At 42.2% G+C, this 27,878-nt stretch overlaps 1 long non-coding RNA gene and 8 gene segments (V, D, J or C); 1 reads left to right on the top strand and 8 right to left on the bottom strand.

Annotated features, from left to right (window-relative positions):
* Positions 1 to 27,878, bottom strand: part of LOC112629379 — an 881,832-nt gene that overhangs the window by 61,649 nt on the left and 792,305 nt on the right.
* LOC112629380 overlaps positions 1 to 27,878 on the bottom strand; it is a 766,638-nt gene that overhangs the window by 34,857 nt on the left and 703,903 nt on the right. Inside the window, 1 exon segment of the V gene segment in view lies at positions 16,361 to 16,367. Coding sequence covers positions 16,361 to 16,367 — 7 coding nt within the window.
* Positions 1 to 27,878, bottom strand: part of LOC112629366 — a 772,346-nt gene that overhangs the window by 82,110 nt on the left and 662,358 nt on the right.
* The window catches only part of LOC112629369, a 661,469-nt gene that overhangs the window by 47,098 nt on the left and 586,493 nt on the right, over positions 1 to 27,878 (bottom strand).
* The window catches only part of LOC112629376, a 484,771-nt gene that overhangs the window by 30,783 nt on the left and 426,110 nt on the right, over positions 1 to 27,878 (bottom strand).
* LOC112629375 overlaps positions 1 to 27,878 on the bottom strand; it is a 451,949-nt gene that overhangs the window by 13,763 nt on the left and 410,308 nt on the right.
* Positions 1 to 27,878, bottom strand: part of LOC112629378 — a 416,220-nt gene that overhangs the window by 25,896 nt on the left and 362,446 nt on the right.
* LOC112629385 overlaps positions 1 to 27,878 on the top strand; it is a 105,789-nt gene that overhangs the window by 14,395 nt on the left and 63,516 nt on the right. The window lies entirely within an intron of this gene.
* Positions 2,047 to 19,401, bottom strand: LOC112629372. The segment is given in 5 exon segments: positions 2,047 to 3,093; positions 4,305 to 4,424; positions 4,758 to 4,823; positions 5,416 to 5,694; positions 18,362 to 19,401. Coding segments are annotated over 3 exon segments (429 nt in total).

Below are 27,878 nucleotides of genomic sequence, written 5' to 3'. Positions count from 1 at the left end.
AGTGTCTTTATTTTAGTCACCACCATCATTTATCCATTATTATGAATAGGTCTGTTTTCATTTCAGAATTAAATTAGGGCCAGATGTGGTGGCTCATGCCTATAATCCCAACACTTTGGGAGGCTGAGGCAGGCAGATCAATTGAGGCCAGGAGTTCAAGACCAGCTTGGCCAACATGGCGAAGCCCGGTCTCTACTAAAAATACAAGAATTAGCCAGGCATGGTGGCTTGCGCCTGTAGTCCCAGCTACTCGGGAGGCTGAGGCACAATAATCGCTTGAACCTGGGAGGCAGAGGTTGCAGTGAGCTGAGGTGGTGCCACTGCATTCCAGCGTGGGTGACAGATTCTGAGATTCTGTCTCAAAAAAAAAAAAAATTAAGTTAGACACAAAGTTATTTACTTAAAAGACTTTTCACCAATTTACTTTTTTTTTTTTTTGCATCTTTTTATATCCAACCACCTTCTTTGATGTTCTTTTACACCTCTATTTTACTTATTTTATTTGGAGAACATTTTCTTTTTTTTTCCACTGAAGAGCACGGAGGCTCTCCTGGAAAGTTGTGACTTCCAGAATTCCAGCTGCCAAGTCCCTGAGTTTGGAGCTCAGTGGTGTCTCCAGCAGAGAAAATTTCCTCTGGGGCAAACTGACTATGTGGTGTTGAAACAGATATATACCCTCAGTCCCTGGAATCAGTCCCTCCTTCCTCTTCTCTTGAATTATCTGCCTTAATAGAATTATTAGAGTTATTAGATGTACTCTTAGAAATGGAAGAGGCTTTGCACATTATTTTATAGAAACTACACTGCAGTCCAGAGACATGGTGGACATTCTCAAAGTCGTATATCTGGCTAATGACGGGCCCAGAAATGCAGCGTTACACTTCCAGGGCTCTCTCCTGCAGCTGCACCCTAGGTGGCTCTATCAGTGAGTGGTTTGGGCAGCAGTTTATGTACTCTTCAGAAACACTGGACAAGAGTAGCCACTATATGGAGCAATGGAAAGAACAGGGGATGAGGGAGCCAAAGGCCTTGGGCATATGGCTTGGCTTTCTGGGGCTTCTGTTCTAATGCCTACTGAGTATGTCACATGTCCATCTCACAGTTCATATATCATGGCCCCAGATCAGAAGGCAGCCATAATTCCTCCTGGCTCTTGCCTTAAATCTTCTCTGGAGGCTCCTTTTGGTTTGAGAAATTCATGGTCCTGTGATATGCCAGGTTTTTTTTTTTGTTTTTTGTTTTGTTTTGTTTTGTTTTTCTGGCATAGTGGGCTAGAGAGTGGCTCATTTATATGTTAAATATGGGACAATCCTGAAGTTCATTCTAGCTGATACTCACATTGACATCTTGTCCTCATTTGGGGATGCAATGTGCTCTTATAGCAGGAACTTCGTACTGAAAATCTTGAGACCTTGGTTCTACTCCCAGCAATATCCCTGCCTCACTGAATGACTCTGGACAAGGTACATACTTTTTTGAGGAGAGGGCATTTTTTTAATCTGAAAAATGAGAATACGATCTTTTTTTTCCTAATAACTTCAGAAGAAACACCCTAATATTACACAAGGTAACTTGTGAATGTTTTGGAAATCAGCGTTCTTTACACATGCAAGGTGTAGTACACATGATGGGGGAGTTTGCAGTCGGTCATGGCAAGGGGAGTTGTTGGCGACAGTCACTCTTTCACTTGTTACCTTATAAACCCTCACTTGACACTCCACATAGGTGCTGAGGAACCACAATAATGGGTTGCCAGGGCCCTGAGCCCTGCTCCTGGACAAAGCTGTGGCCTTCCTGACGTGGGAGTAGCAGAGGTCATTGGCCACACTGCAGGTGCTGCTGTTGTTCTTGCTGTAACAGCAGCATCAGCAGACGCAGCAGGAAACCCGAGGCTGGGTCTCCAAGGCAGGGCCTCTGTAGGCTTGGGGCTCAGGAAACTGTGGTATGATGCGTAAGTTCAGTTTGGCTTTTGGCTGACTAATAGTGAGCTCACAGAGCTGCCTTTCCCCCTGTGGTGATCTGCAAAGAGTAAAGCCAGAGGCAAGGTGCACACAATGCAGTTTAATAAATGCAACAGAGACAGGGGCTGAGAAGAAAGGCAGAAAACCATCAATACCAAGGTACCAGGCCAGAGAATCAGTGTGCAATGGTTTCAAACACAGATTGGCAGGCATAAGACAGTAAAAATGTTGTTTTTGTAGAGAAAGATAGGAGTCTCATTTCTGTTCCTCCCTTCAAAAACACTTTCACAGGGAGTTGCTTGAAAGCAGACTTATGTCTTCTTTGTACTCTCAGTACAGTGCCTGGAACTCAGAGCGAGCTGATTTATGCATGTTAAATGAATTAACAGAAAGCAGTGCCTTTCCTCTGTATTTTACTCTGATTTTTGCTAATAGTCTGGAGAGTATTTAGATGAGATTTTGGAAACCCCATTGCCTGCTCATAAAGTATTAGCGAATTCAAATGTAATCTCATTTGTAAAGTACTAGGAGATGCAGAAAGTGCTAAAACTTTGCCCCCCTCCATGCCATGCAGAATCTCTAGTGTGGCTCCTGAAGTGAACATAGAGAATGGGACAAGCTGTGAGGACAGGAGGAAGAAGATGATGCTGGTTTGTAGCAAATCTAGTGCTCAGTTGAGCAGAGTCTTCCATGTTTAGATAAAAGGGCACCTGCTCTTCTTCTCCTAGGGCCTATTTTCCTCATGAGGAATGAAGCTGTGAACCTTTTGGTTCTCACTTTCTACTTCAAAAGGTAAAGAAAGTCAAAAAGAACAAAACATCATTTTCAAAGTGTATCAGTTGTAGGAGTAAAAAAAGTGTCCTATATCTTTTTGTATCCTTCTATCCCTGTATCAAAACAGCATATAAAGCAGTTAGGACATAAATCCCCCTTCCCCAGGACTTTTGTCTTCCCACCAAGCTGGAGGATGAGCTGGGTTTGTTGTCTTCGAAGAAAAATTGGTTGGGCTAGCAGCCATTTTAACAAGGCTATGACAGGTCCACTTGAATCATCAAGAAGTCAGAAGCCAAGGAGATGCATTTTTGTAAGCCTTTGATTTCTTCAGGAGTGTAGCTTCCTCATGCCAGTCAGCCTGCAAGTGAAGAAAGTTGTTATAGAATAGACTGCCAGTGCTAGAAGGAATCGTAGGGGTCATGTAGTCTGGGGGTGGCCAGTACTTGCTATGCTATGCCATTGCAGACATCACTAATCTATTGTGGCTCATTTTCCATCTACACATGGCAATAGCTTAGCTGGTTCGGCTATCAGTGTTGGCATAAGTCATGAAACTCTTTTGTTCTCCTTTGGTTATTATTATTTTTTAACTTATTTGTTTTACAGATGCAAAAACCCAGGCCCAGAGAGATGAAGCAACTTGGCTAAGGTAACATGTAAGTTAATGTCAAAATCAAGATAAAGCTCAGATCTTCTGACTCTTAGCGTAGCCCTCTTTTTATCCAGCCACACTGCCTGTGTCCCTGGGACTGTTAGTAAAATAACAGGTGAGCTGGACACCCATTTGGAGATGACTGGATATGTTTACTGTCTGGGTCAGGTCAGTCAAGTACTCTAAGTCTAGGGTTGTTCTTAGAACAGGAGCTGAGGTTGATGAGCATTTGTGAGTATTGCAGAAGGAGTGACGGGGAGGAGCCTCACATGCAAACCCAGGCCCTGGTTTCAATTTCGTGTACGAGACTATCTGAGAATGGAATGCAAGTAACAGGCAAATAATTAACATCTCAGACCTAACTGTGTATGCATCCTGAGTAGGTAATAGTGAGCTGTTCACTACTAATGCTGTGTGTAGGTTCATCCCAAAGACAGGCTGATCCACCCATAGACAGGCTGGTCCTATGATTAAGGAGTGTGAGCTGGCATTCCCTTTATCAGGACAAAGATAGGCTCTGCTTCCTCTGGCTATTCTTCAGGCAAAGCTTTACTTATGGCCTTGCAAATAACCCATGGCCTCTTGGTCAATGAACAAAATAGCAGTTAAACAAGATGAATTCTCTTTATTTATCTTCTGTTTTCTCCCTGGGGTGAAAGTGAGGGTTATTGTCTGGTGTATTAGAAAAATAGTACATTATACTACCTAATGGGTTTCAGTCTGACTTAAAATGAAAGGATAACAGGAGATGGGGTGCTGTTTTGCTGAGTAGCTGAGATAGCCTACCTTATTAATTCTAAATATGTCTCTATTTTCCTTTTCCAATGCTTCTTAGTTTCTTACCATTTCTAAATCCCCTTTCCCCATGTGCAGGACAGTGTGGGTAGAGACAGGAATAAGAAGCGGCTAATTCTTACCTTACAAGAAAAGTAACTTGGCAGTCAAGAGAAAATTGATGGCAACACTCTTTGCAAACAGCATTCGTAGTCCCAGCACTGTGAGAGACATCATGTTCACCTTCTCGGCATGAACTATGGTTGAACAAGAGTGAAGAGGGTGGCTTCAGGGAGAGATTAAATTCCCTTCCAGAAATTGGGCCTGTAACACTGATATCAGCCTACCCCAAGTCTGCCTAATTCTTTCTGGCCTGCAAGCCCAGCGTGGTGCCAGATAGCCCTCAGAGACCTTAGGCTGCTGCTGACACCCAGCCAGGCAAGCTCTGCTGGGAGAGTCAGAGGCTCCACAGAGCCAACTGGGCTCAGCATCGTTTGTGTTTTCTTTTGAAATCTGATACTTTTTGGCCCCAGTGGACAACTACAGAGTTTGCTTTAACCCTTGATTCTGAAGTTGGCCCTTTGATTTGAACTAACCTTTGGGTTCATGGCAGCTCTTTGAAGGTTGCTTTGTGTTTTCAGTTTCCGTTGGTTTTAGGTGATCTGGAACAAATTCCGTTGGTTTTAGGTGATCTGGAACAAACAGCAGTGGTCAGGGTTACATTGGGAATGAAGAGGCTCACAGGATTGTAGGGTTTTAAAACTGGAGGAGACTTTGGGTGAGTGAACTGAGGACCAGAGGATGTGACTTGGTTAAGGTCACATAGCCAATTATACAACATGCTTCCCATTCCAGCCTTTTTCATTGTACCATGAAGTCAACATCCAGGCACACCAATATGTGGGAAGAACTAGGATCTTAGCCCCATGATAGGCCACATTACCCTTTGTTGGAATTTAGCACTGGATTAGACTGCACGTGGACTTTCAATCCCAGAGTCTAGTATGAAGGGGACAGTGGTTGGTAAAGAGGAGAGATGAGAATGAAATAAGATGGGCTTTATTTTAGATTCCATCTTAGGGATGACAAGCATTTCCCTCCCCTGCCAATGGCAGGCTACAGTTGGGCCTAAGTCTTATTTCCAGCATGATGCTATATTGAGAATGATTTGTCCACAGTTACATCTCTAACTTCCCTTTCACCCAATTCTTGTTCCCCATAATCTCCAGCCCCTTGAAGCCAGAAATGGCCTACCTGTAGAATTTGTCTTCACTTCAAAGTCAGTGGAGTACACAACTTCCTTGTTGTGTTGAACTGAACATGTCACTGAATTTGAATCTGCATATTGACCAAGCTTGACAGCATTGTACTTCCCACTGGGAGAGACGACAATAGCAGGATCAAACTCTGTTATCTTCTTGGATGACTCGAGATTTATTCTTATATCCTTGGGGTAGAAGTCCTTCACCAGACAAGCAACATTTGTTCCATTTTTCATGACGAAAACGGATGGTTTGGTATGAGGTTGTCTTTCTGTAAATATAATCAACTTGTTATGTGAGATGATTATTCACAACTTTGTGGGGGTTAAACAGTGGTGATTACCTCGATTACCCTGGAGCCAAACACTACAATTCAGACCTCCATGCATCCTGTTACTGACCTGGGCCTTAGCACCTCTGTTAAAGGACAGGCAAGGGGAGCAGAAATGAAAGGCAGTGAGTTTGACTTTTAGTTAGGAGCTGCTAGGAGATAGGGCTGGAAGCACAGATGGAAAATAACAACTACAAAGAAGTTTCTGGATCATCTGGGTTTCGATTATCTGTGGATTTTTTCTTTTTCTTTTTCTTTTTTTTTTTTTGAGATGGAGTTTTACTCTTGTTGCCCAGGCTGGAGTGCAATGGCGTGATCTCGGCTCACCGCAACCTCCACCTCCCGGGTTCAAGCGATTCTCCTGCCTCAGCCTCCCGAGTAGCTGGGATTACAGGCATGCACCAGTATGCTCAGCTAATTTTTTGCATTTTTAGTAGAGATGGGGTTTCTCCATATTGGTCAGGTTGATCTTGAACTGCAGACCTCAGGTGGTCTGCCCACCTCGGCCTCCCAAAGTGCTGGGATTACAGGCGGAACTACCGCATCTGGCCGATTATCTGTGTTTTATTAATCAATCCTCTGGACAATCTAGGTCAGGCTGAATATCTGTCTGCACCAGTTGGTTTTTTGTAAATGCATGGGTACTTGGATGGTAGATCAGGGCAGGTGCTCATGCTCTGCATTCTGTCACTTAAAGAATCAAGAGTCTGAGAAGGACTGCAAAACTAGCTCAGAGGCTCTGAGGATGGCAGTGTTGGGGTCATGGAAGGGTGCCATCCCTTTCAGATCTGCTGGAAAGGGATCTGCTGAAGGTAGGTGGTACATGTTTCTGCCTCTAGGTGAATACTCGTTCTTCTATAGGGGACTGACTACTGTACAGTTTCCTTTGCATCTTTAATCAGAGGATAGCAATGACCATTTTCAGGAAGTCCTTAAAGAAATAAAACCAATTTAAGCCCGTTCATTCTTGCTTTAATCTAAGAGGAACCGTGAAATGTTGGTCCCAGGATTGGGTTCCCTCCTGGCCTTCTCTTCTTTTGTGCCTCACTTTGGACTACCACCCTGTACATGCATCCCTTTCTTTCCTTAAGACCACAAGTCTTGAAACTTTGAGAGAGGTAGTGATATTCTTTCACACAGTGCCTCACTGAAGTTTTTGAATTGTGATAAATGTTATGTCCATGGAGACTTAGATTCTTAGGCTATCTTCAAATAACTGTTAAAGAAAGAGCCCTGCTAATACCTGAAACCAAGAGAGACAACTAACCTGTAAATGATGATCTAGATATATTTTCAACTCTAAATTTAATGCTGACTTTCAATATTAATTGCTCCTGTAAATTTGGCCCTTAGTATTTGAAACTTAGGTGAATTTGGCTTCTTGATATCAAATGAAAAATATGTTGAATTCTAGTGTATTTTTATCTACTGTGGTCTATAGTCAAGACATTAGGTATTGCTGAACAAAAAGTTGGTAATGAATGTGTAAATGGAAAATAAGTAATTTTTCTTTTCCTTTTTTTTTGAGACAGGGTCTTTCTCTGTCACCCAGGCTGGAGTGAAGTGGCCCAATATCATCTCATTGCAACCTCCACCTCCTGGCTCATACTCTCCTCCAGCCTCAGTTTCCCGAGTAGCTGGGACCACAGGTGCACACCACCACAGGCTAATTTTTTGTATGAAAATAAATAATTTTTCTAATGCTTTATCCTGAATCTGAATTTAGGTTTCAGCTATGAGGTTCATGGCAGTAGAGCTACTGCCGTATCAACTGGTTTTATCTGGTTGAGAGGGAGCGATTGCTAGTCAGGAAGTTCCTGCTGATCATGGCTTTGTAAATGGACCAAAGTTGATCAAGGTTTCCCTAGAAAATCAACTATTCAGAGAAACCCCCTCATCACTACCTCATCATTCTCCCCATTTCCTCTGCTGAGAAGCTCAGCTAAAAGACTGATTCTGTTTCAGTCACTCAGGGCAGGAAACTCATTTCTAAGAATCTGGTTCCTTATGTTTTTGGCTTTGGTTCTAGACAATTGAGAGGATTATAAATTTTTTAAAGGGCTTTCTTGGAACCTGCTTTCAACCTGCTTGAGAAAACTTCCTGTTTGGTTTCCTTGCATAGCTGAAGCCACTGATAACAGAAACTGGTAACGGTAGCATTAACGGTTGGAAACCACATGCATTGCTCACTCACCTCCCTTCATAAGTGCGACACTTCTTGCTCACTGTTTTGACTTTGGTTTGAGACATACTCTGGCTGACTTTCAAGGGAGTTACAAGTTACAAAAGAAACTTGTCCATAAAATAAACACCCTATTTCCTTTTTTATTTAAGAGTATCCCTTAATCTTAGTCTGATTTAGTTGGATAATTAAGGCTTCCTAGAATTTTAAAATCTAAATTCATCAGGCAGTTGTCGAATCGTCACTTTGGTTGGGGAGATTGGGTTTGAGTAATTTGAATAATACAATATAATTGAAAAGACATGTCTGAAGGTCATGCACTTATGATATTGTGCTCTGAATCTATTAGTCAGCATTTGAGATAGAGCATAATGCATTGACTTGATAAAACATTTTTCTGAATCTCTCTTTCTACATTAATGTTTATATTTTCAAAGATATTATTTGAAAGAAAACTGTCTTATTGAATCCATTCTATGGCATCTTGGTAATTAAACCTTTTTAAAAACTGGAATGCACTCAATATAGTTGCCATATGCATCCTAGTCTATTTTGTGTTTGACTTAAACCCAAACGTGAAGCTATATGAAACTGTAGTCCAAAATTTAGATTAAAGATTTAATTGTTTATCTTTGAAGAACTTGTAGTCTTTTTTTCTTGGTCCACAAATATAATTACATTGCAACATGTGCTTCAAGTGCTATTTCTTTGGAAAATTGCTTTATTGTCAGACTTTCTCTTTTTATGAACACCAATATATTGCTAAGTTATGTGCTGGTAAACAATACCAAAAAAGTGTATACCATTCCTGAACAGTCTTTCTTAATTTATAAACTTAGAAGTCACCTATGTTTTAGAATCATATAGAGAGTCCTACTGATCCCCTAAGAATGGCAACGTCTGGAATAAATGTCGCTCAGAATTTCCAGACTTTCTGCCAATATGGGATTTAACTTAAACCCTGAAATAAAAGTTTATTCTACCTAATTACTCTGACCATGCTAACTACCTTTCTCCAGAATCTTCCAATCTGGAGGACATTTGTTTTCAGTTTGCAAGGAGGCGTGCATACTAGTTAGTTTAGCCAAAGGGATATGCAGAGATGAAGCAGCTTCCTGAGGAATTGCGGCCCAAGTATCCCTCCCACTGTCTCCCCTGCACCTGAATGCTCCAACTCTTAGTGTAGTTCTTCTAGATTTCTTTGTGTTTTTTTGAGCTGCTCTGAAGATTTCAGAAGTAAATGGGAGGTATTGTTTTAATATATACTATATACATATATTAAAATAAAAGGAGTTACAGAGTTACTTAAGTGACTCAGTCTAGTGTGTTCACTCTGGCTTACTTCACATCTGTAATACTCTGTCTCCTTATTATAATTTCATTTACTAGTTATAATTTATAATGCAAACTGGATTACAGCCCCAGTGCCAGGACTCAAATTATCCCTAGAAATATAGGAAAAAGATCAACTCACGGGGCTCCACGAAGAGTTTGGTGCCAGTTCCAAAAAACATCTGTCGGGTGTCCCAGGAGCACATTATGACAGTGCCTCACAGGTAACTAGCCTAGAGCTGGCCCTGGGGCCTGGGCTGTAACATCTGTGCCCTGCCCCCCAGCTTCAGGTCTCAGCCTAGAGACCCCACAGCTCAGTGAACTACAAAGCTGCTTTTGATGAGACCACAGGGCTGAGTACACAGAGTCTCAGTTCCCTTTGAAGCTAATAATAGTTGAACTGCTGGATAGATATGTGAGGGTGAAATCCCCATCCAAGAGATAGCAGGGCAGGGCTGAGACAGAGCAAGAGAAGAAGGTGGCAAGTGAGCAATAGCTGCCTTCATGACGGAAAATTTGACTCCCAGTTTATTGAGAGGGGCATCCAAGAAGAACATAATAGCTTGAGGGTAGGGATGGAGCACTCAACTTGACCTTTCTTACAACAAATGTTAGGTTGAGGAGAGGAGAGTTATAGAAACAGGTTCCATTGTTATACTCTGGTTCCATTCTCTTGGGTCACAAATACAGAATTTCGATTAGAAACCTAATTTCCCCCATCACTCAGACTGAGTCTCACAATAATAACGAACCTGCTTTCTAATTCCCTGAGCTTGGTTAAAGGCTTTCTAAGGACCTGAGGGTTGAACAAGAAATTGGTCACTGCTGGGGGAGCCCACTGGTACTGTGTGAGAAGCCAGTGCTTGCTTTGCATTGCTTATTTTTGTTTTATAATTTCTCCTGAATCTGGATACAGATATAAGCTTCAGGAGCATACAGTCATCATGTGAAATGTAACTTAAAGACCATGTGAATTACTCTGCCTCATGACCAAAAATCAAGCTCTTTGGGTTAGAGCCTGGCAAAAGAGAATGACAGTTGTGTAGGACCATTATTCACTGTCAAAACTTTAAGGACTTGGGGCTTGATTTGAAAATTTTCACATCCCCTACCTGAGCTTCACATCGTCATATTACATTTCATCACTGCAGGAGAAGAAAACCAGAGAAGCTAATGGAGTGTCATTGGGGAGCATGGTCAGCATCCTGGCAGAGGGGCTAAGCATCAGTTTCATTAATTTCCTTCTTCCCTAAGACTCCCAAAGGCACAGCCTCAAAGATTTGATTCAAACACTACAGATAATTCCAAATTTCAAGTGGAAATGATTTTAGGGGAAAATGAAACACAATATTTTTTGCTCAGATGCAATTTGCTAACCATCAATCAGACTGAAATCAGCTACAACATGATTCTGTTTCTCTCCTTTTCAGTGCTCTAGTCTCTCTCCCCTCAAAGATAAGAAAACTCGGCAATTTCTACTATTTCCCTGGAAGCAACAGGCAGTGGAGAACCCCTATAAGTTTACAGCATTCTCTGAGAGGCAGAGACCATGTTGATAGTACCAGTCACTTTTTGGACTTTTTGTCAGATAGCCTAGCCACATTCATGTACCATTTCCTACTTATTTATTTCCTTTGAATAAACAAAATCAATACCTAATCATGCAAGAGGTAATGGCTCTCCCAATGGACTTGGCATTTTGGAAGGTGTCTGAAGGCTATTCTCTGAACTGGTCTCAGTGATTGACTGTTGGCAGCTACCCAAACTACCAGAATATAGTCCCTGGATTTCCAAACACTGGAACAGGCTACCAGTAGACAATGGCTCCAGTAGGGGACCACGACTTCTCTATTGTCCTGGAGTTGGTAGCTGTGTTTCTACATTGGATGCAGGATCCTGAGCCATTGTGCAGAGTCGCCAGTTTCAGGGCTAACAGGAGAGGTGCGCAGATAACGGCTCTCAGCAGACCCAGGCCAGGATGGGACCCTGAGAACCATTTAATCTGAGCCAGTTATGTTGGTTTAATGCAAATTCTCAGAAAAAAGTGACAAGGGCAAGGTTGGCTTCTTATCATCAGAGAGAGAGAGAGAGAGAGAGAGAGAGATTCTCTTTTTAAAACTCCTTCTTTCATAATACATTTTTTCTTTCTAACCTTACCTCTTACTACACTGTGACCATGACTTTTATCCCTCATAAATACTGGAGAGACCCTCCTCAACCACAGCTTGCCTTTTTCCTGGTTCCAGGGAGCCCAAAACTAGAAGCCTGACCTAGGGCTTTTTTTCAGTAGTTGTAAAAAACTTATCAATACCAAGCCTCAGAATGGAATTTCCAAGCATATACAGAATATTGTCTTGAGAGAAATCTAATGCATTTGCTCCCAAATTTTACCCCTACCGTTTGCAACAAACAATGGGTTGCTAATTTAGAACTCTTCGCTTCCCAGGAAGCCCCACTCATTCAGTACTATGCTACAACAACTCTAAAGGAATATACACACTAAGCTGTAGCAAAATGCATAACTTACCTGGTTCCACGATGAGTTGAGTTCCCTTTCCAAAGAAGAGTTGTGCTGTGAAAGCACTACTGCAGGCATCATTACAAAAAACCTTGCTACCTATTTGCTCCCTGTCAGTCTAATTCATCTGTTTGGAAGTGGGTGGGTGGAGCAGAAAGGGTGTAGCTGGAGACAGAGCTCTGCAAGGGTTTCTGAGATCTGAGCATTATATTTTGGCAGCGTTTTTGATGTCTGCTATCTTCTGAGTTTTGACACTTGCAATTCCTTAGATTTTCTGCTATTATCTCCTCAACCTGCCATCTCTTACTCCCAGATCTTGCTTCAGGATAACATTTTCACATATTTTGCTGAGAATTGCCAAATGGCCATTGTAGGCGGAACCATAACTATAAGCCTCAACTAAATCAATCACAACAGGATTGTGCCTCAGTGAGAGGTGGAAAGGCACAATGGTTGGTGCAAGAGCCATTGATGCAAAAGACTTGGGGTTTATCCAAAGGATTATAATAATCACAGATGACTATCACTTGTATAAATACTTTTCTACTTAAACAGCTGGTGTTTATACTACTTCAACAAAGTTACTGAAATAAACCCTATGAGGTGATATTTTTAGATCCATCTTACAGACAAAGTCACTGTAAAGGTGGTTAAGCGAGTGGCTGAGTTGGGCGAGCTTCACTCAGTTTCCAGTTTCCAGCCCCTGAATCAGAGTAATAGATGATAGGACTGAAAGGAGCCTCAAGGCATAATTTTTCCAAACCTCTGTGATCACACAAGGGCTAATTAAGGGATGCATAGGGAGAGTTTTCACTCCCTTTCCAGTGCTTTTTTTTCCCATTAAATCACAGAATTCCTACTGGGTAGGACAGTCACACCACTGGGTTTCCTTGCTTTTCCTCCCAATTGTTCATAAGAATTGGTCTGGGGATAACGGGATCATAGTGGGCAAGGGCTGGAAGACAACTTGGAAATCCTTCATCTAACTATAAGGAAACTATAGTTCAGTGCAGTTAAATCACAGAGTTTGTCAGGTAATGCACTGTCAGTTAATGCATTGGACGGATTGGAATTTGGTCTCTGATTTACTGGTTCAGCGTGCTCCTCATTTCACTTTGTGTCTACCACCGAGAAGTGCTGTCATGTGGATCTGATCACAGTGGTGGCCTAGATCTGTACATGGTGGATGCATGGATGTTGAGGAGGCTTTCTAGAGTCAGGTAGAGGGAATAGAAACTCTCTAGGAAGGACAATGGATCAAGACGGCTCACTGAAGCACAGATGCCATCCTGAATTTTATCGGAAACTCAGTTCCTGTTCCTCAAGCCATCCCATGATATATTACCTACTGGAGCACTGCTTCCCAACCTGGTGACTTAGATAAATATTTTAAAAATATAATTGCCAAACATAGTGGTCATAAGAAGGAAAAGTAGGTTACTTACGTCTTTCTACCTCCAGATAGGTTCCTTTGCCAAAGATCAGTGGCCTGGCACAGCTGACATACCTAATCCAAAAACTACCTTGCTTTTCCCTTTACGGGAGCCCTAGCCCCAGTTGCCAAGTCATGTGATATTCATCGCAAGCTATTTTCTATCCTATCTGGCCTAGCCTCTTCTCCTCAGCCTTACAGGCTGTCCTTCAGGATGGAACAAGAGGTGACTCTAGTGTCAAATAGAAATCCAAGTTTTGCCCGTATTACAATCTGACAGAATTTGTGCTCAAATAAGAGAGAATGAATATAGACTGGAAAGATGTTTTTTGGTTTGATCAGGAGGAAAGAGGCGTGGAACGTTGGTCATAGAGTAGTGGTTCTCCACCTTTGGGCTACAGTTAGGTGGGGCAGGGACCTAGCAGGTTATATATACCATGCATTCCAACCTTTTAGGGGAAATTTATTTCATATCTGAGAGTTTTGCATCATTGCCAAGTATTGTGCAGCAGCCAGACTGCTTAGTACAACATAGAATTAAGTTTTTCCATCCATTTTAATAACACATTCATGCATACCAAATTTTAGCAAGCTTCAATGACACACTCACACTTAGAAGTGACAGTCAAATTAATTTCTGTCATATGTGAACATCAGAATCTATGAGATTGCCTGTATATCACCCATAAAAACCAAGGAGGGAATATGAATTTTTCAGATCAGTTTACCGTCCTTAAAAGACTGTAGATCATAGCTGGAGGATCACTAACATAAAGGGTGGTTCCTAGTTGTTGTGAAGTAGAAAGATGTCAGAAGATCCCAAACCTAGTTTTGACTCTGTCCCTTTCCAAGTGTGTAATCTTGGCCAAGTTCCTTAAACTCACTGAGCTTTATCTGGCTTCTCTATGAAGTGAGGATAACATCTTCTGTATTATAGGTTATAAGATTAGATACAGCATCTGCGAAGCAGAGAGCCTCGGTGTAATTATTAGAATGTTTATTAGGGATAAACTCAGAGAAGATACATTTTACTTGAAGCTTGGGGAATGTAATTGCACTAAGAACAGAGCTCCCAAGCAGGAAGGGTTGTTGGGACAGGTTGCTGAAAAAGAACAGAAGCTATATTTTTGGTGTTATGTGATATGAAGAGGGTGCCCACTTCTTAGGGCCATTGGTAAGGACTGGTATTCACATTTCTGTCTCTCTAGATCTTTTCTCTAGGTTACATGTGACTTCCCTTCCACTCTCCAATCTTCCCTTTAGAATTCAAAAGCAGAAGTCCTTACAGTGGCCTACAAGCCACCCTATCCCCAACCCATCACCAATCTGACTTCATTTTCACATTCTCTCCCCGTCACTCCCTCCCCTCCTCCAGCCACACACCCCAGGCAGCACTGTGTCCCCTCTGCCTGGAAGTGCTCTTCCTCCAGAGGTCTGCATGGCTCACTTTACCACTTCCTCGGGTCTCCGCTCAACTGTCCCCTTTCCAGTGAGACCTTCTGTGACTCTTCTGTTTAAAACTGCACGCTGTCCCTCTCACTAGTCCTCTTTAGTCTCCTTCCCGGCTTTATTTTTCTTCTCAGGGCTTATTACCACCCTAACATACTGTATATTTTATTTATTTACTTAGTTTACCATCTGTCTTTTGCCATTAGAAAATAAACTCCAATATGGCAGAAATTCATGCTTGCTTTGTTCATGTGGATTCCCTGGCACCCAGAATAGTGCCTGGCATGTAGTGGCAGTGACCTGTGATGGTTTGCAGAGCCAGGACTCGGGCTTGGCTCTGTAGGTTGTCAGCTTCCTTTCATTTTTCTTTTCTTTTGCTTTACACCACAGCTGACTGTTTCTCTGATTCATTCATTCCTTTATTTATTCATTCACTCATTCAACAAATGTTTATTTAGTGCTTTCAGTGTATTCGTAGATGCAGTAAGAAACAACTCAAAGTCCTTTCTCTCACAGAGCAAGGGAAACAGACAGCAAACGAGCACACAAAGTTTCAAGTAGACATGAGGGCTCTAAATAAAGCAGGGAAAGGGGTCTTCAGAGTGACATGAGGTGGTAGGGAAAGGATTCACCAGAAATGACATTTGAGTGGAGACCTGGAGGAGGGGAGGGAGAAAACTGTGTGAGTCCCTGGGAGAAAATGGCTCCAGGTGGAAGGACTTGCAGGTGCAAAGGCTCTGTTCTGGGAGATGCTCACTGGGAGTGACAGGGAATGTCAGATGCCAGAACAAGGGCTAGTGGGTCTGGAGGAATGGGAAGGTCATCTCTTGGAATCTGGGAGACATCTTGATGAGGCCAGAATTATGTGAACTCCTTTTCTTGAGGGAAAGGGTGATGCTCTGATCATCGTCTGGACCTTCTGTATTTAGGGACCCTGGGTCTCCAAGGGTGTAATGTGAGAGATGGGCCTCACCTAGCTCCTCCTGGGGAAGGGGAATGCTGCTTTGGGTAACTGGTTTTGGCGAGGGTTCAGAAGTTCTTCCTTGGTGAGAGAAGTGATGGGGATGGCACTGGAAGGGAAGTGGCATAACTGTTGTTTCTGATTCAGCTTGAAAAGGAGCTCATTAGAGGCCTGAGACAGAGGCTGGGCCAGGCAGGAGAAACCTCCACACATGTCTAGCTGTAGTCCTGATGGAAAAGCAGATTCTGGAATCAAGCAGGTGCTTCAAATGATGACTTTACTAAGCTGTGTGATCTTGAGGAACCCCTTTGAGATTCAGTTTCCTGATCCATTAAAGGCAAGTCATGGTACCTCAATTCCACATGATCGTTGTGAGGACTGAGTGAAATCACACTCATTAAAGGAGTTAGTGCTGTGGCCTAATAAATGGTAGGCACTCAAAGAGTGGTAGTTACATAATTATGACATAAAATAATAGATTGCATTCAAAGTCCCTCACATGGCCCACTTCCATGCAGATGTTCCCAACGACCATGCCCCTTTTACCCGCTGCTCCTGTTGTTACCGTAGAAGTACACATTTACATTACTTTATCCCATGCTGTTTTGTCCCGTTCTCTGTTCTGTTTTATGAAGCTAAGTAGCCTCTCCAGGTTTACTCTATCCAGATGACTAAAGTGTGAGGTCTACAGCTGTGGGTTTGTATAGACTCATTCTCTTAGTTTTGTGCTACCCAGGAGCTCCATAAATAAGAACTTGAAAGAAGCTCCCAAGGAAAAAAAAGCATCAAAAGGCCTCTGAGAAGATAAAGGGCCTGGGCTTTGCAGTGCTGTCTCTTTAATCCAATATTGGCTGCTTAAAAATAGCAGGCGCCATTCAAAGATATTCTAGGTCGTGCCCCCTCTGGATACCCCTTATTTTTTCACTTCAAAGGCTGATGAAGTGCACCAATACGAAGTTCAGCATTACCCAAACTTCGTTTAAGCACATCTCCCCCACTTTTTTCATCACATGCATCTGTCATAATTTGCTTAATAATTTAAACAAATTTACTCACTTTTTAACTTAAAATATAATTAAAAGGAAACTTGAAATCACATGGGTTTGATAATCTAGTTGTACTATTCTGATAGCCATTAAAAGATAGATCCATGCAAGTAAAAAGAATGTCTCTCCATCTGAAACCATGTGCTATGCACTTCACAGTTAGGGAAATATGGACCAAGTAAATGGGTAAACAGAGGAGCTTAATTCATTAGGAAAAACTTGGCAAACAAAGGGAAATTAAGATAATCAGTCTTTAGCTTTGTTGGAAGTGTGGATAGACGTATTTTAGTGAAAATTTTAAGGATAATGAGGTCTAAATGCAAAGGCCCAAATTAGTTAACATTTCAAAATCTTACTAAGATTTTGATTTTTAAAAAAGTCTGAAGGTCTCTGCACTGACTCCGCTAGCACAGCTTTGGGTGTCTTTCTCCCTGATGGCAGGGCCCCTGCCCCTTTTCTCCCTGTAGTGTGTGAGGTCTGGGGATGCTCATGCCTGTCCTTCCCCTTCCTCAGCCTCCTTCACTGCATATGCCTGGAACTGCCTTGTCCCCAGGTGGTCTCTGAGAAGAGCCCACCATCACCACCCTATCTCTCTAGAGCCTTCTTTTACCTAGAAAAACCTAAGCCGAGTGCCAAAGTCCCAGCCAGGGCAGGGCATGCTGTTTCTTTTCTAGCAGCTGGTTGGGCTGATTTGGGACCACTGACCCCTATTGCTAGACCTCCCTAGGACCTTTGAAATGGGTTTTTGTATTGGTTTATTACATTTTCTTACTTAAGATTAATATGCACTATCTAACTGGAAGCTGCTGCCAGGTGGAGACCACTGTCTTATTTTATTTTATTTTTTAGCAAGACACTGTTGAACGCAAATGTCATTGAAAGGACATCAAAGATGCCCTCTGTGTTGAGCATGATCCTTCAACAACATTAGCATTGATTCCTGCATAACTGTTAATAAGTGAGTGGTACCATACACTCTTCGCAAAAACGTTGAACGCTGGTGAGTGGTAGGGAACTCTCCTGGCTGTGTGCTGGAGACTTCAAAGCGTTTCTTAGTTGGAAGCATTACACATTCACTTTGTCCTGGTTGGAATCTGGTCTCAGTGGGAACTAGAATGTCCCATATTTCTCACTAGTAACCTAGTTTTCATTTGCACCTCAAACAATTAGAAACAAATGTCTGGAACAGGTTATTCTCTTCTAAAGAGAAATATCACAACACCAGGGACTACTTGCTCTCGCCTCACCCTCCACGCCCAGGAGATGGATTCAGTTCTGAGCTCTCCCAGGAGGATATATTTGGCGTAAGGGAGGTCAGAACGTTTGGAATCACCTTGGGAAAACCATCTGGACTCAGGTCAGCCTCATTCCATGTCCATTCTGACTCTGCTCAGGGGAGCTGGGCCAATGACTCTGTGGTTTCTACAGCCTGACCCGAATTCGATGAACTGGGCAGAGTTCTCTGTTTCCTCTGAGCTGTATGGGTCCTTTGATATGCCCCAAAGTCTTTTTTCACAGACACCTTCTGCTCCCCTCCTATGGAAAGGATTAACCATATTTCACCTCTTCCCAGGAGTCCTCCTCAACACTAGCTATTTCACCCATTTCCCATTTCAGGATTATTGCTGCCTCCTTAGATGGAGGATGCCTTAACCTTAAATTTGAGATAAATAAATGAGTTACTTACTTGGTTCCACAGTCACACGGGTTCCTTTTCCAAAGATGAGTTTATCAGTGTCACAGCACTTGAGGACGTTCCAAAAACCTCAGCGCTGCTCCCACCTACCTTCTTCCCATTAGCTTTAGGACTGGAGGATCTTTAAGGCTCAGTTCCATGAAAGATGGCACTTGTTGCTTATCCAGCTGTTCATAGATGATGTAATCATCTGCAGATAGGGACAGGTTTGCTTTGGGAAGGCTGTTGTCTGAGGAGTACGGAGGAGCATATTTCCTATGGCGGACCTTTCCAGCACAATACACTTGATGCAGTGCTCTGAACTGTTGCTTTCTATTGTTTTACCTTGCTCTCACTTCCTAGACCCATACTCAGCCCTCTGTGTTGGAAGGCTGGCACCGTCAAAGGGGTAGGTCTTGGCTCCATGACTACTGCAGGGTTAAGGTGTTTGTAGCCACCAGTGCTGCTTTAAAGGCAGATAATGTGTGGCACAGCAAGAGGAGACAGGGTGGCATGAAGCACTGGGTGATTTACAGGGCAGTCAGCTTTAGAATGAGCAACTGTGGCTGGTAATTGCCTACAAACAAATCAATCTCTCTTCAAATCCATCTTCCCAAACCACAAAGCAAAGCACTTGGGTAAATCTCTCTAGGGGTTTGAATTTAGAAATTCCGTGTGAGGTGGCTTATATAACTCTCTTTTGCAGTAGAATCAACATGAAAGCAAGACAAGAATAGTTTTTAGGAAATACCTTTTTGTATTCCCCAAATGTGCGGTAAGAAAATGTAGAAATGCCAGTTTTACCTAAGGGAGAACAGCAGTGAGTGAGAGGTCAGCAGCCGTGGTCATCTGCCCGGTCCAGTCAGCTTCCTGCTATCCTTTCCAGACTCCAAAGCAAGGAGGGAAGCTGCTTGCTGTTTTTATCTCCTGAGGTGTGGGACCCAGGCTGAGGATATCCCAGGGAAATGGCATTTTTGCCCCTGCAGTTTTTGTACAGGTCTCTGTAGGTTTTGTAGCACTGTGCGTATCCCCCCAGTCACAGTGCTACAGAGCTTTACAAAAACTTCCCCTCGGTTTCACACTATATGGCCCCTGAGAATCCCCAGAACCAGATGTTTTCTCCAAGTCAAGCTCCAGCAAGATCAAAGGGTCCTGACAGTTAGGTCAGGCCAAGCTGACTCAGGTGCTTCTGTCTGGGGCTCTTCTGCCCCACTGGCTAAATCTGCCTTGGGGTTTGTGACTAGAATGGACTTTTAGAAATCATCACATCCACTCCCATCTGTGCTTTCTGGTCAGTCTGCCCTCAGATGGTTTCCCACTGAGGAGTTTGTCGGGTACTTAGACATCTCATGTAGATTCACATGCTGTGGGTTAGGCAGAAAATGCTTGTGGTCACTGTAATTTCTCCTGTCCCCTGCTAAGCTTGTGAATCACCTCTTCCTACCCTGCTTTACACTTGAATAGTATATATACAGTTTACAAAGGGTTTTCATGTAAATTTAAAATTTTGTCCTCTCCGTTAACCTCCTCCCAGTTACTAAATTCAGGCCAGTAGCCCACATGGTGTTTTGTGCGATTTAGAAAAGGCGGCTGTGCTGGGTGAATGCAGAGATAACCCCTTGGGTTCAAGCTTGGCAAACAGATTACACTTTTGTGTGGTTTAGGAAAGGCCTTCCCTGTCCAGAAGTTGCAGCCCCACATCAGGGCCTTGGCTGGTGGCAGAGCACGCCTTGAATTTTAGCCCCACTTCTCCTCTCTGCCAGGTGCCCTTGTGAAGGCACAACCTGTGCAATCAGAGGCAGCAGCTCTGGCCAAATTCAATGGATGATTTTCAGTTTTAATCTTGTTTGACCTCTGAGTTTTGACCCAGTCATTGCCTTCGCAAAAACTCTCCTCAGGGCTTACAAGACACTGGTCTTGCTTGCCTTTGATCTCTGTTCTAGTGCTGTCAAAACAAAGTAGTATGATAGGCTCGTCGAAAGTGACCTTATTAAATGTTAACCATGAAAGAAGAGTATGAATTTTGTTGTTGTTACTATCTAGCAACAGGGAGCAGGAATTTAAAAAGGTTAATCTTCACACTTTCCCTGAAGGTCTTATCCAAATGCATGGTTTGGTTTAATTATGACTACTTTGCCTATGACCTTTGTGATGACTTTCCACCCTACATACAGCTGCATGCCTGCCCCATAAACTCCAAGGAACGTTATTTCTATATATAAAATCTAGCATTCTTTTGCTGATTAAAAAAAAGCAAATAGGAAAAGAGAAAAATAAGAATGTTATGGCCTCAGTAACAGACAATGCAATAGGATGGCATAGAGCAAAATGCCTTATGGGGAGAACCAGATAAGAATAAAGAACTGTCATTTGGACTCTTGAGTGTAGCTGGCCTTAGGCACTAGTCTTTGAAATGGCAAGAGGTAGCTGATTGATGCAGTAAGCTTCTGACTCACCCATATGAGACTTATTGAGCTCCTTCTAGTGCTGGTGACTTTCCCAAGAAGCTGGTGACTTTCACACCATCAGAAACTGGTATAAATAGAATTAGTTAGAGGAAACAAACGTTGGGAATCCCAATGAGAATGTGGCTTCCCAACTCTTCACTTCCTCCCTGTAATAGAAGTGTACCTCCAGGTTCTTTGCCATGTGACTTTGCAGGGCTTCCTACTACAGGCTCTATTGACATTGGGGCTTCATTATGCTTTGATTCATAGAATATGAGTGGCACTTTTGCCCCTGAAGTTTTTGTACAGGTCTCTGTAGGTTTTGTAGCACTGTGCGTATCCACCCAGTCACAGAGCTACAGAGTTTTACAAAAACTTTCCCTCGGTTTCACACTATATGGCCCCTGAGAATCCCCGGAACTAGATGTTTTCTCCAAGTCAAGCTCCAGCAAGATCAAAGGGTCCTGATAGTTAGGTCAGGCCAAGCTGGCTCAGTGTATCAGTTCTAAACTGGTGTGCCAGCTCTAAGCTGAGGCTTCAAGACATGTCACATCATGGGTTTCCACCAGCACTCTTTTTTCTTTTTTTTGAGATGGAGTCTTGCTCTGTTGCCCATGTTGGAATGTACTAGTATGATCTCGTCTCACTGCAACCTTTGTCTCCCGGATTCAAGTGATTCTCCTGCCTCAGCCTCCTAAGCAGCTGGGATTACAGGTGTGTGCCACCACACCCGGCTAATTTTTGTATTTTTAGTAGAGACAGGGTTTCACAATGTTGGTCAGGCTGGTCTTGAACTCTTGACCTTGTGATCTGCCCACCTTGGCCTCCCAAAGTACTGGGATTACAGGCATGAGCCACTGTGCCTGGCCTCCACCAGCACTCTTTAGCCTCTATCCTTTGAGATGAAAGGAGTGTTCTCCAGGGAGTCGTTGCTGCTTCACCCTGACCTCTAGAATGAAGACACATAGAACAGACCTAAATCCAACTCACATCTTGAAGCCAAGTCCAGGTGGCCTGCAGACCAGTGAGCGAAAGTGATACATGTTTGTTACTGTAAGCAATTGAAATTTTGGGGTTGTTTGTTATAGATCACAATTACAACAAAAATAGTTGATTAATACAGATGGTGGATCTTGGGAGGATTCCACCTTCATATGCTTTTAACTCTATGTCTCCAGCAATTATGGAATGGTATACATAAAATTTTTGGTGGCTTCCTGTTATCCTCAGGACAAAACAGTATAAAACGCAAGACCTTAGCTTACTTGCTCCCTTAAATGCAGTTGCATTGAACTACTTACTTCCTGAATGCTCTGTGCTCTTTCATATTTCTTTGCTTGAGATGCCCTTTCCTTCTTCTATCCCCCAGTTGGTCCCTCTCTTTAAATCCTCTGCATTTTCAGGGTCTTAGCTTAGTTGTTTGCTTCCCTGGGAATTCCTAAATGACTACCCCAAACTGATCTGGGTTAAGTGCTCACCCTTTTCAGAATTTTCATGGCATCCAGTAATTATCTTTATTTTTGCACTCAAAACCCTTTTTCTCTCCTCTTCATTAGGTCGAGACCCTTGAGGGAAGTGATCTGTTTTGTTCATAGCTGTATACCATGTACCAGTACAGAGCCTGACCCAGTGAGTGCTCAGAAAGTGCCTTCTGAATGCATTTTAAGGATGAGGTATTTCAGGTTCAGGGAAGATAAGCTAGTAAGTGACAGAGCCTTGGCCAGATCTTCCCAACTCCCAGGCTCTGGCTCACTGCCTGGCACCAGGCTGCCTTATGGAATACTGCCTTAACATTTGTTTAGTGGTACACGGGATCACTACTTAAAACACATTGATTTTTAATATTAGCCTGAGTTAAATATGCTGGGTAAGTTTAATTTGTTGTGATTTACTCCATACCATATAATATATTCTAAAGCTGTATAGAAATGAGTTTCACATTATCTACATATTTGGAGTATTCAAGTCATGTTCTCTTCCACTAACATGGGTAATCAAAGATCAATTGCACCTCTGGAGAGGAATCCTCGAATGCCATAGCTGGGAGACATTTCAAAGATCATATATTTACTCTCCTAAGTTTTCAGATGAGAGAGTCTAGAAAGATCCAGAGAGGTTTCGCAACTTGACCAAGTCACCCAATTTCAAAAGAACATACAAGAAATTGGGTATCTATATCCCAGTGCAGTGATCTTTTTGGTACACTAGGCAAATGTCTTCTTTGGTCTTTCATTCTGGCATTTATGGTTTGAGAATGTTTCAGCCTCTCAGTGGATACCCTTCCCTGGAGTGGCCATAGGGTAGTCTGGGCAACCTGGCCCTTTCTTTCTCTGTGTAGTTTTTTATCATGATGTGAGATGCTCTTCTGCAGGAAAGGGGAAGAGCAGGCACAAGGTGGATGAATCCTGAGGTTCAACTCTTCCTGGAAGGAGCTGTGTCATGTTCTTTTTGCCAGGCACTCTCATTTTCAGAGGAAAGGGACAGTGTTGGAGGCTGGGTTGACTGTGGTACTGTTCAGTCCTGGCTGGATTGTGATCTCATGCTTGGGAGCAAATTTGTGGGATATTAAGCCAAGAAATGAAATAGAGATTGAACAGGGGCATCCTCCAGGCTTAGAATATTTGGGACTGTGAACTTTGAGCTAGTGTTATTTATCTCTACCTGCTGCTCCTGGTATTAACACATATGGTTTGAGAGTTGTAGACAAACTACAACGTGTTTTAAAAGGGATACCAGGTTGTTTAAGAGACTTCAAACCATGTCCTGGGAGGAATAGCTAAAACATATGGGAGACTGTAGACCAAAGGAAGGGAGGTATCACAGTGATCATAGTCTTCAGATATCTATCAGAGAAGAGCTGGCATATCAGAAGACAGTTGGATTCTCATGTCTGCTTATGCACTCTACCTATTGCAATATGTTGGTTTGGTTGAAATATGTGAGAGAAATCTGGCCTTACATAGATATGTAGTGTGAAAACAAAGGAGTATTTTAACAGCCTGTTCAAAATATTGTGGCTACAGTATTCTTTATATTGCACCATAACATGACAAAAGGTAGTTTCTTTGAAGGTTAGTTATGATGTGAAATCTGACACCGTGTTAGTGAACTTATATTCTGTTACATTAAAACATTGGTTTATCCTGAAATGTGGATAGAATGTTCACCCATGCACGCTTCTTAACACATCCATTGGTCACTTGAGAAAATTGGTTCACTGTTAAGCAGCTTCCACCTGTTAGCACACATTTTATTATTCAATGCCAAAGTATTACAGTAGTTAACATAATCACTAGTCTCTTTAAATCAGGAAAAATTTTTAAATATTGGTGAGCAATCTACTTCACAGTGGCAAACATAAATTTCCTAAAACTCTAATTTTTCCTGGAAGTTTAGATTTTATAATTAGCAGGTTGGGCACGGTGGCACACACCTGTAATACCAGCACTTTGGGAAGCTGAGATGGGCAGATCACTTGAGGTCAGGCATTCGAGACCAGCCTGACCAACATGATGAAACCTCGTCTCTACTAAAAACACAAAAATTAACTGGGTGTGGTGGCGCGTGGCTATAATCCCAGCGACTTGAGAGGCTGAGGCAGTAGAATCACTTGAACCCAGGAAGTGGAGGTTGCAGTGATCTGAGATCACACCACTGCACTCCAGCCTAGGCGACAGAGTGAGACTCTGTCCAAAAAAAAAAACACAAAGATTTAATAATTAGCAACAACTATCAGTTGTTTATTTTAATATCACAGGCTCAGTTCATCTGCTTTTAAGAAAATGGCTGGCAAATCTATAAGTCTGAATAACCATAGTTGCCTGTCAATTGTTCTTTCAAACAAAAATGTGTGTTTTTTGGAAAAAGTAGCTAGTTCAACTTGCAACTCAAACAACCACACAAGTGTGATCTTAGATAACGATCATAATTTGGAATGTAACAGAAGTGCTTTATGTGTACTTACCATTTTGTCGCACAGAATACTAAAAAACATGTACTCAAAAGTTGAGATTTAATACAATTAATAATTATTACTGCTTTGTAAGTATTATGGGCTCAATCGTTTGCCCCCTAAATTCATGTTTAAGCCCTGAATCCCATAACCTCAGAATGTGGCTATATTTGCAGAAAGGGCCTTTTGAGAGGTTTTAAGTTAAAATGAGGCCATTAAGGTTGGCCCTAACTCAGTCTGACTGATGTCCTTATAAGAGGAGGAAATGGCCGGGCGCGGTGGCTCAAGCCTGTAATCCCAGCACTTTGGGAGGTCCAGACGGGCGGATCACGAGGTCAGGAAATCGAGACCATCCTGGCTAACATGGTGAAACCCTGTCTCTACTAAAAAATACAAAAAACTAGCTGGGCGAGGTGGCGGGCGCCTGTAGTCCGAGCTACTCGGGAGGCTGAGGCAGGAGAATGGTGTAAACCCGGGAGGCAGAGCTTGCAGTGAGCTGAGATCCAGCCACTGCACTCCAGCCTGGGCGACAGAGCCAGACTCAAAAAAAAAAAAAGGAGGAAATTTGGACACACTATGAGAAGAGACACCAGTGTGCCCCACACAAAGAGGAAAGACCACCCTTTCTTCAGGACACAACGAGAAGCCTGCCATCTGCTTGGAGATGGAGCAGAGAGGCCTTAGAAGAAACCAACCCTGCCGGCACTTTGATCTTGGACTTCTATCCTGTAGAACTGTGAGAAAATAAATTTCTGTTGTTTAAGTCGCCTAGTCTGTGGTATTTCGTTATGGCAGCCTTAGCAAGGTGACACAGTCAGTATCATTTTTAAGTGAAACTAACTTTTTCCCCCTGAAAATTTGTGGCAGTGAAGAATATAATGATTATTAATACAAAGTTGATGCCCCTGCCTTGATTCATGCTAAGGCACCAGCAGTTTTATCCACCATTGCTTTTCCACCATCAGTGTAAATATCAACACAATGAAAAAGGCAAATAATGTTTTGCTGTTATTGTGAAAATAATTCTGACCTCATGGGCTTCCTGAAAAGATCTTGAGGTGCCCAGAGGTCCGTGGGTAACACTTTGAAAATCCCTGTCCTAATTCCGTGTTGTTTGTGCTACCAAAGCTGCAACAGCAGCAGTAAATACCAAGCTCTCTCCACTACTTCACTACTCTCTACCTACTTTGCTAATGACCAGTAGATCAATTGTATCATATGCTTTGAGTGATGGATGAGTGAGTGGTTAGAAGTCATTTGGAGCAGTAGCCTTTCATTTCTGTAGAAATGATTAAATGGATCCACGCATTTTGGTTGGACTCTCTAGAGTCAAGGACCATGGATCTGTATGCCATCTGCCTCTGATTTCTTCTTGGTGGTACTCTGGAAGTCAGATGCTGGATCTATGATGATGGTGGGAAGGCTCAGTGATGACCTGAGAGTCTGTGTATATTTTCTTCAGTACCCATACTATATTTTTGTGGCAATATGTTAGCCCTCCCATTAAAAATAATAAGTGCTTACTTGTTTAAGTGACAGATACTTGAAACTGTAACCTGAGGTTTTTTGCAAAGCCGTAAAGAAGAAGAATGGACCAACATGGCTTGCAGAGTTAATGGGTCAAACAAACAATACACTTAGCAACTGGACAAGAATTAAAAGAGACTAGGATTTTGAACTGAGATCCATATTAAGCCCTAAGAATGGATTAAACCTGGTCAGGCTACCTTATTTGAGGGGTCCGGACACATTTTGGGTTTTGTCAAAACCATCTCTTAGCTTCTCTCTGATGCCCACCCACTGAAGGAGAAGTAGCTTGAAAATCGTCTGATTGGGGTTCATTGGTACAACTGTGGAAGTCTGGAACTGTCCCACCCCCACTTCTAACACAAGGGGAAGACTTGATCTTGAGCTATTACCATTATGTCAAATCTTGAAAGTCAGTGATTTTAAGATATCTCAGCTATGCCTGTGTCTTGAAAAAGAATAATAAGAATCTAAAATGTGCAACATCATTATTAGTGGTTTTCTTGTTCATTTTACTCATATAGTTAGTGACAGAATTCATTGTTGTCTTAGAAATATGTTATATAAACACAAGATTTTAATTTGTCCGAACGCTTACAAATCTAGGGAATTCTTTGAGCAGAGTAGTATTCCTTAAGAAAATATGCTAATTTTTAAGGAAGATACTGTATTTCAAATTTTCATTGTTTAAATTTGCTGTAGACTTGTTGGCCATTTAAAAATGAAAACTTTATTGTTTATTTTTTTGGACAGATTCTCACTCTGTCATCTAGGCTGGAGTGCAGAGGCATGCTCATGGCTCACTGTAGCCTTGACCTCCCAGGTTCAAGTGATCCTCCCACCTCAGCCTCTCTAGTATCTGGGACTGCAGGCATGCACCACTTTGCTTGGGAAATTTTTTGCATTCTTTTGTAGAGACAGGGTTTTGCTATGTTGCCCAGGCTGGTTTAGAACTCTTGGGCTCAAGCAATCTACCTGCCCTGGCTCCCCAAAGTGCTAGGATTACAGGGGTGAGCTAACATGTCCAGCCACAAAATGAAAACTTTAAAAAAGGATTTTATTATAAAATTTTTGAAACTATCCAAAAAGAAGAGATTAACAAAATAAGTATCTATAGAATGATCACCTAGATTTAACAATTGTTAACATTTGTCATATTTTCTATTTATTTTGCTTGAGTATTTAAAAAAATTACAGATAAAATGACAATTCACTTCAGTGTATATTATGAAAAGGAATATTTTTCTACACAACCACAATACCATTTTCCACCTGACAAAGTTAACAGAAATTCCCGAAAATAATTTAATAGCCAACCCATAGTCGAGTTTTCCTAATTTTCCTCCAAATGCTCCAAATGTCTTTTATAGATTCTTTCTCTTTCTTTCTTTCTCTCTTTCTCTCTTTCTTTCTTTCTTTCTTTCTTTCTTTCTTTCTTTCTTTCTTTCTTTCTTTCTTTCTTTTCTTTCTTTCTCTGTCCCTTCCTTCCTTCCTTCCTTCCTTCCTTCCTTCCTTCCTTCCTTCCTTCCTTCCTTCCTTCCTTCCTTTCTTTCTTTCTTTCTTTCTTTCTTTCTTTCTTTCTTTCTTTCTTTCTTTCTTTCTA

The sequence above is a fragment of the Theropithecus gelada genome, chromosome 7b (assembly GCF_003255815.1).
Source record: "Theropithecus gelada isolate Dixy chromosome 7b, Tgel_1.0, whole genome shotgun sequence".
NCBI classification, from domain to species: Eukaryota; Metazoa; Chordata; class Mammalia; order Primates; family Cercopithecidae; genus Theropithecus; species Theropithecus gelada.
Note: the sequence above shows the minus strand (reverse complement) of the source record. Positions and strands in the feature narration are given on the sequence as shown.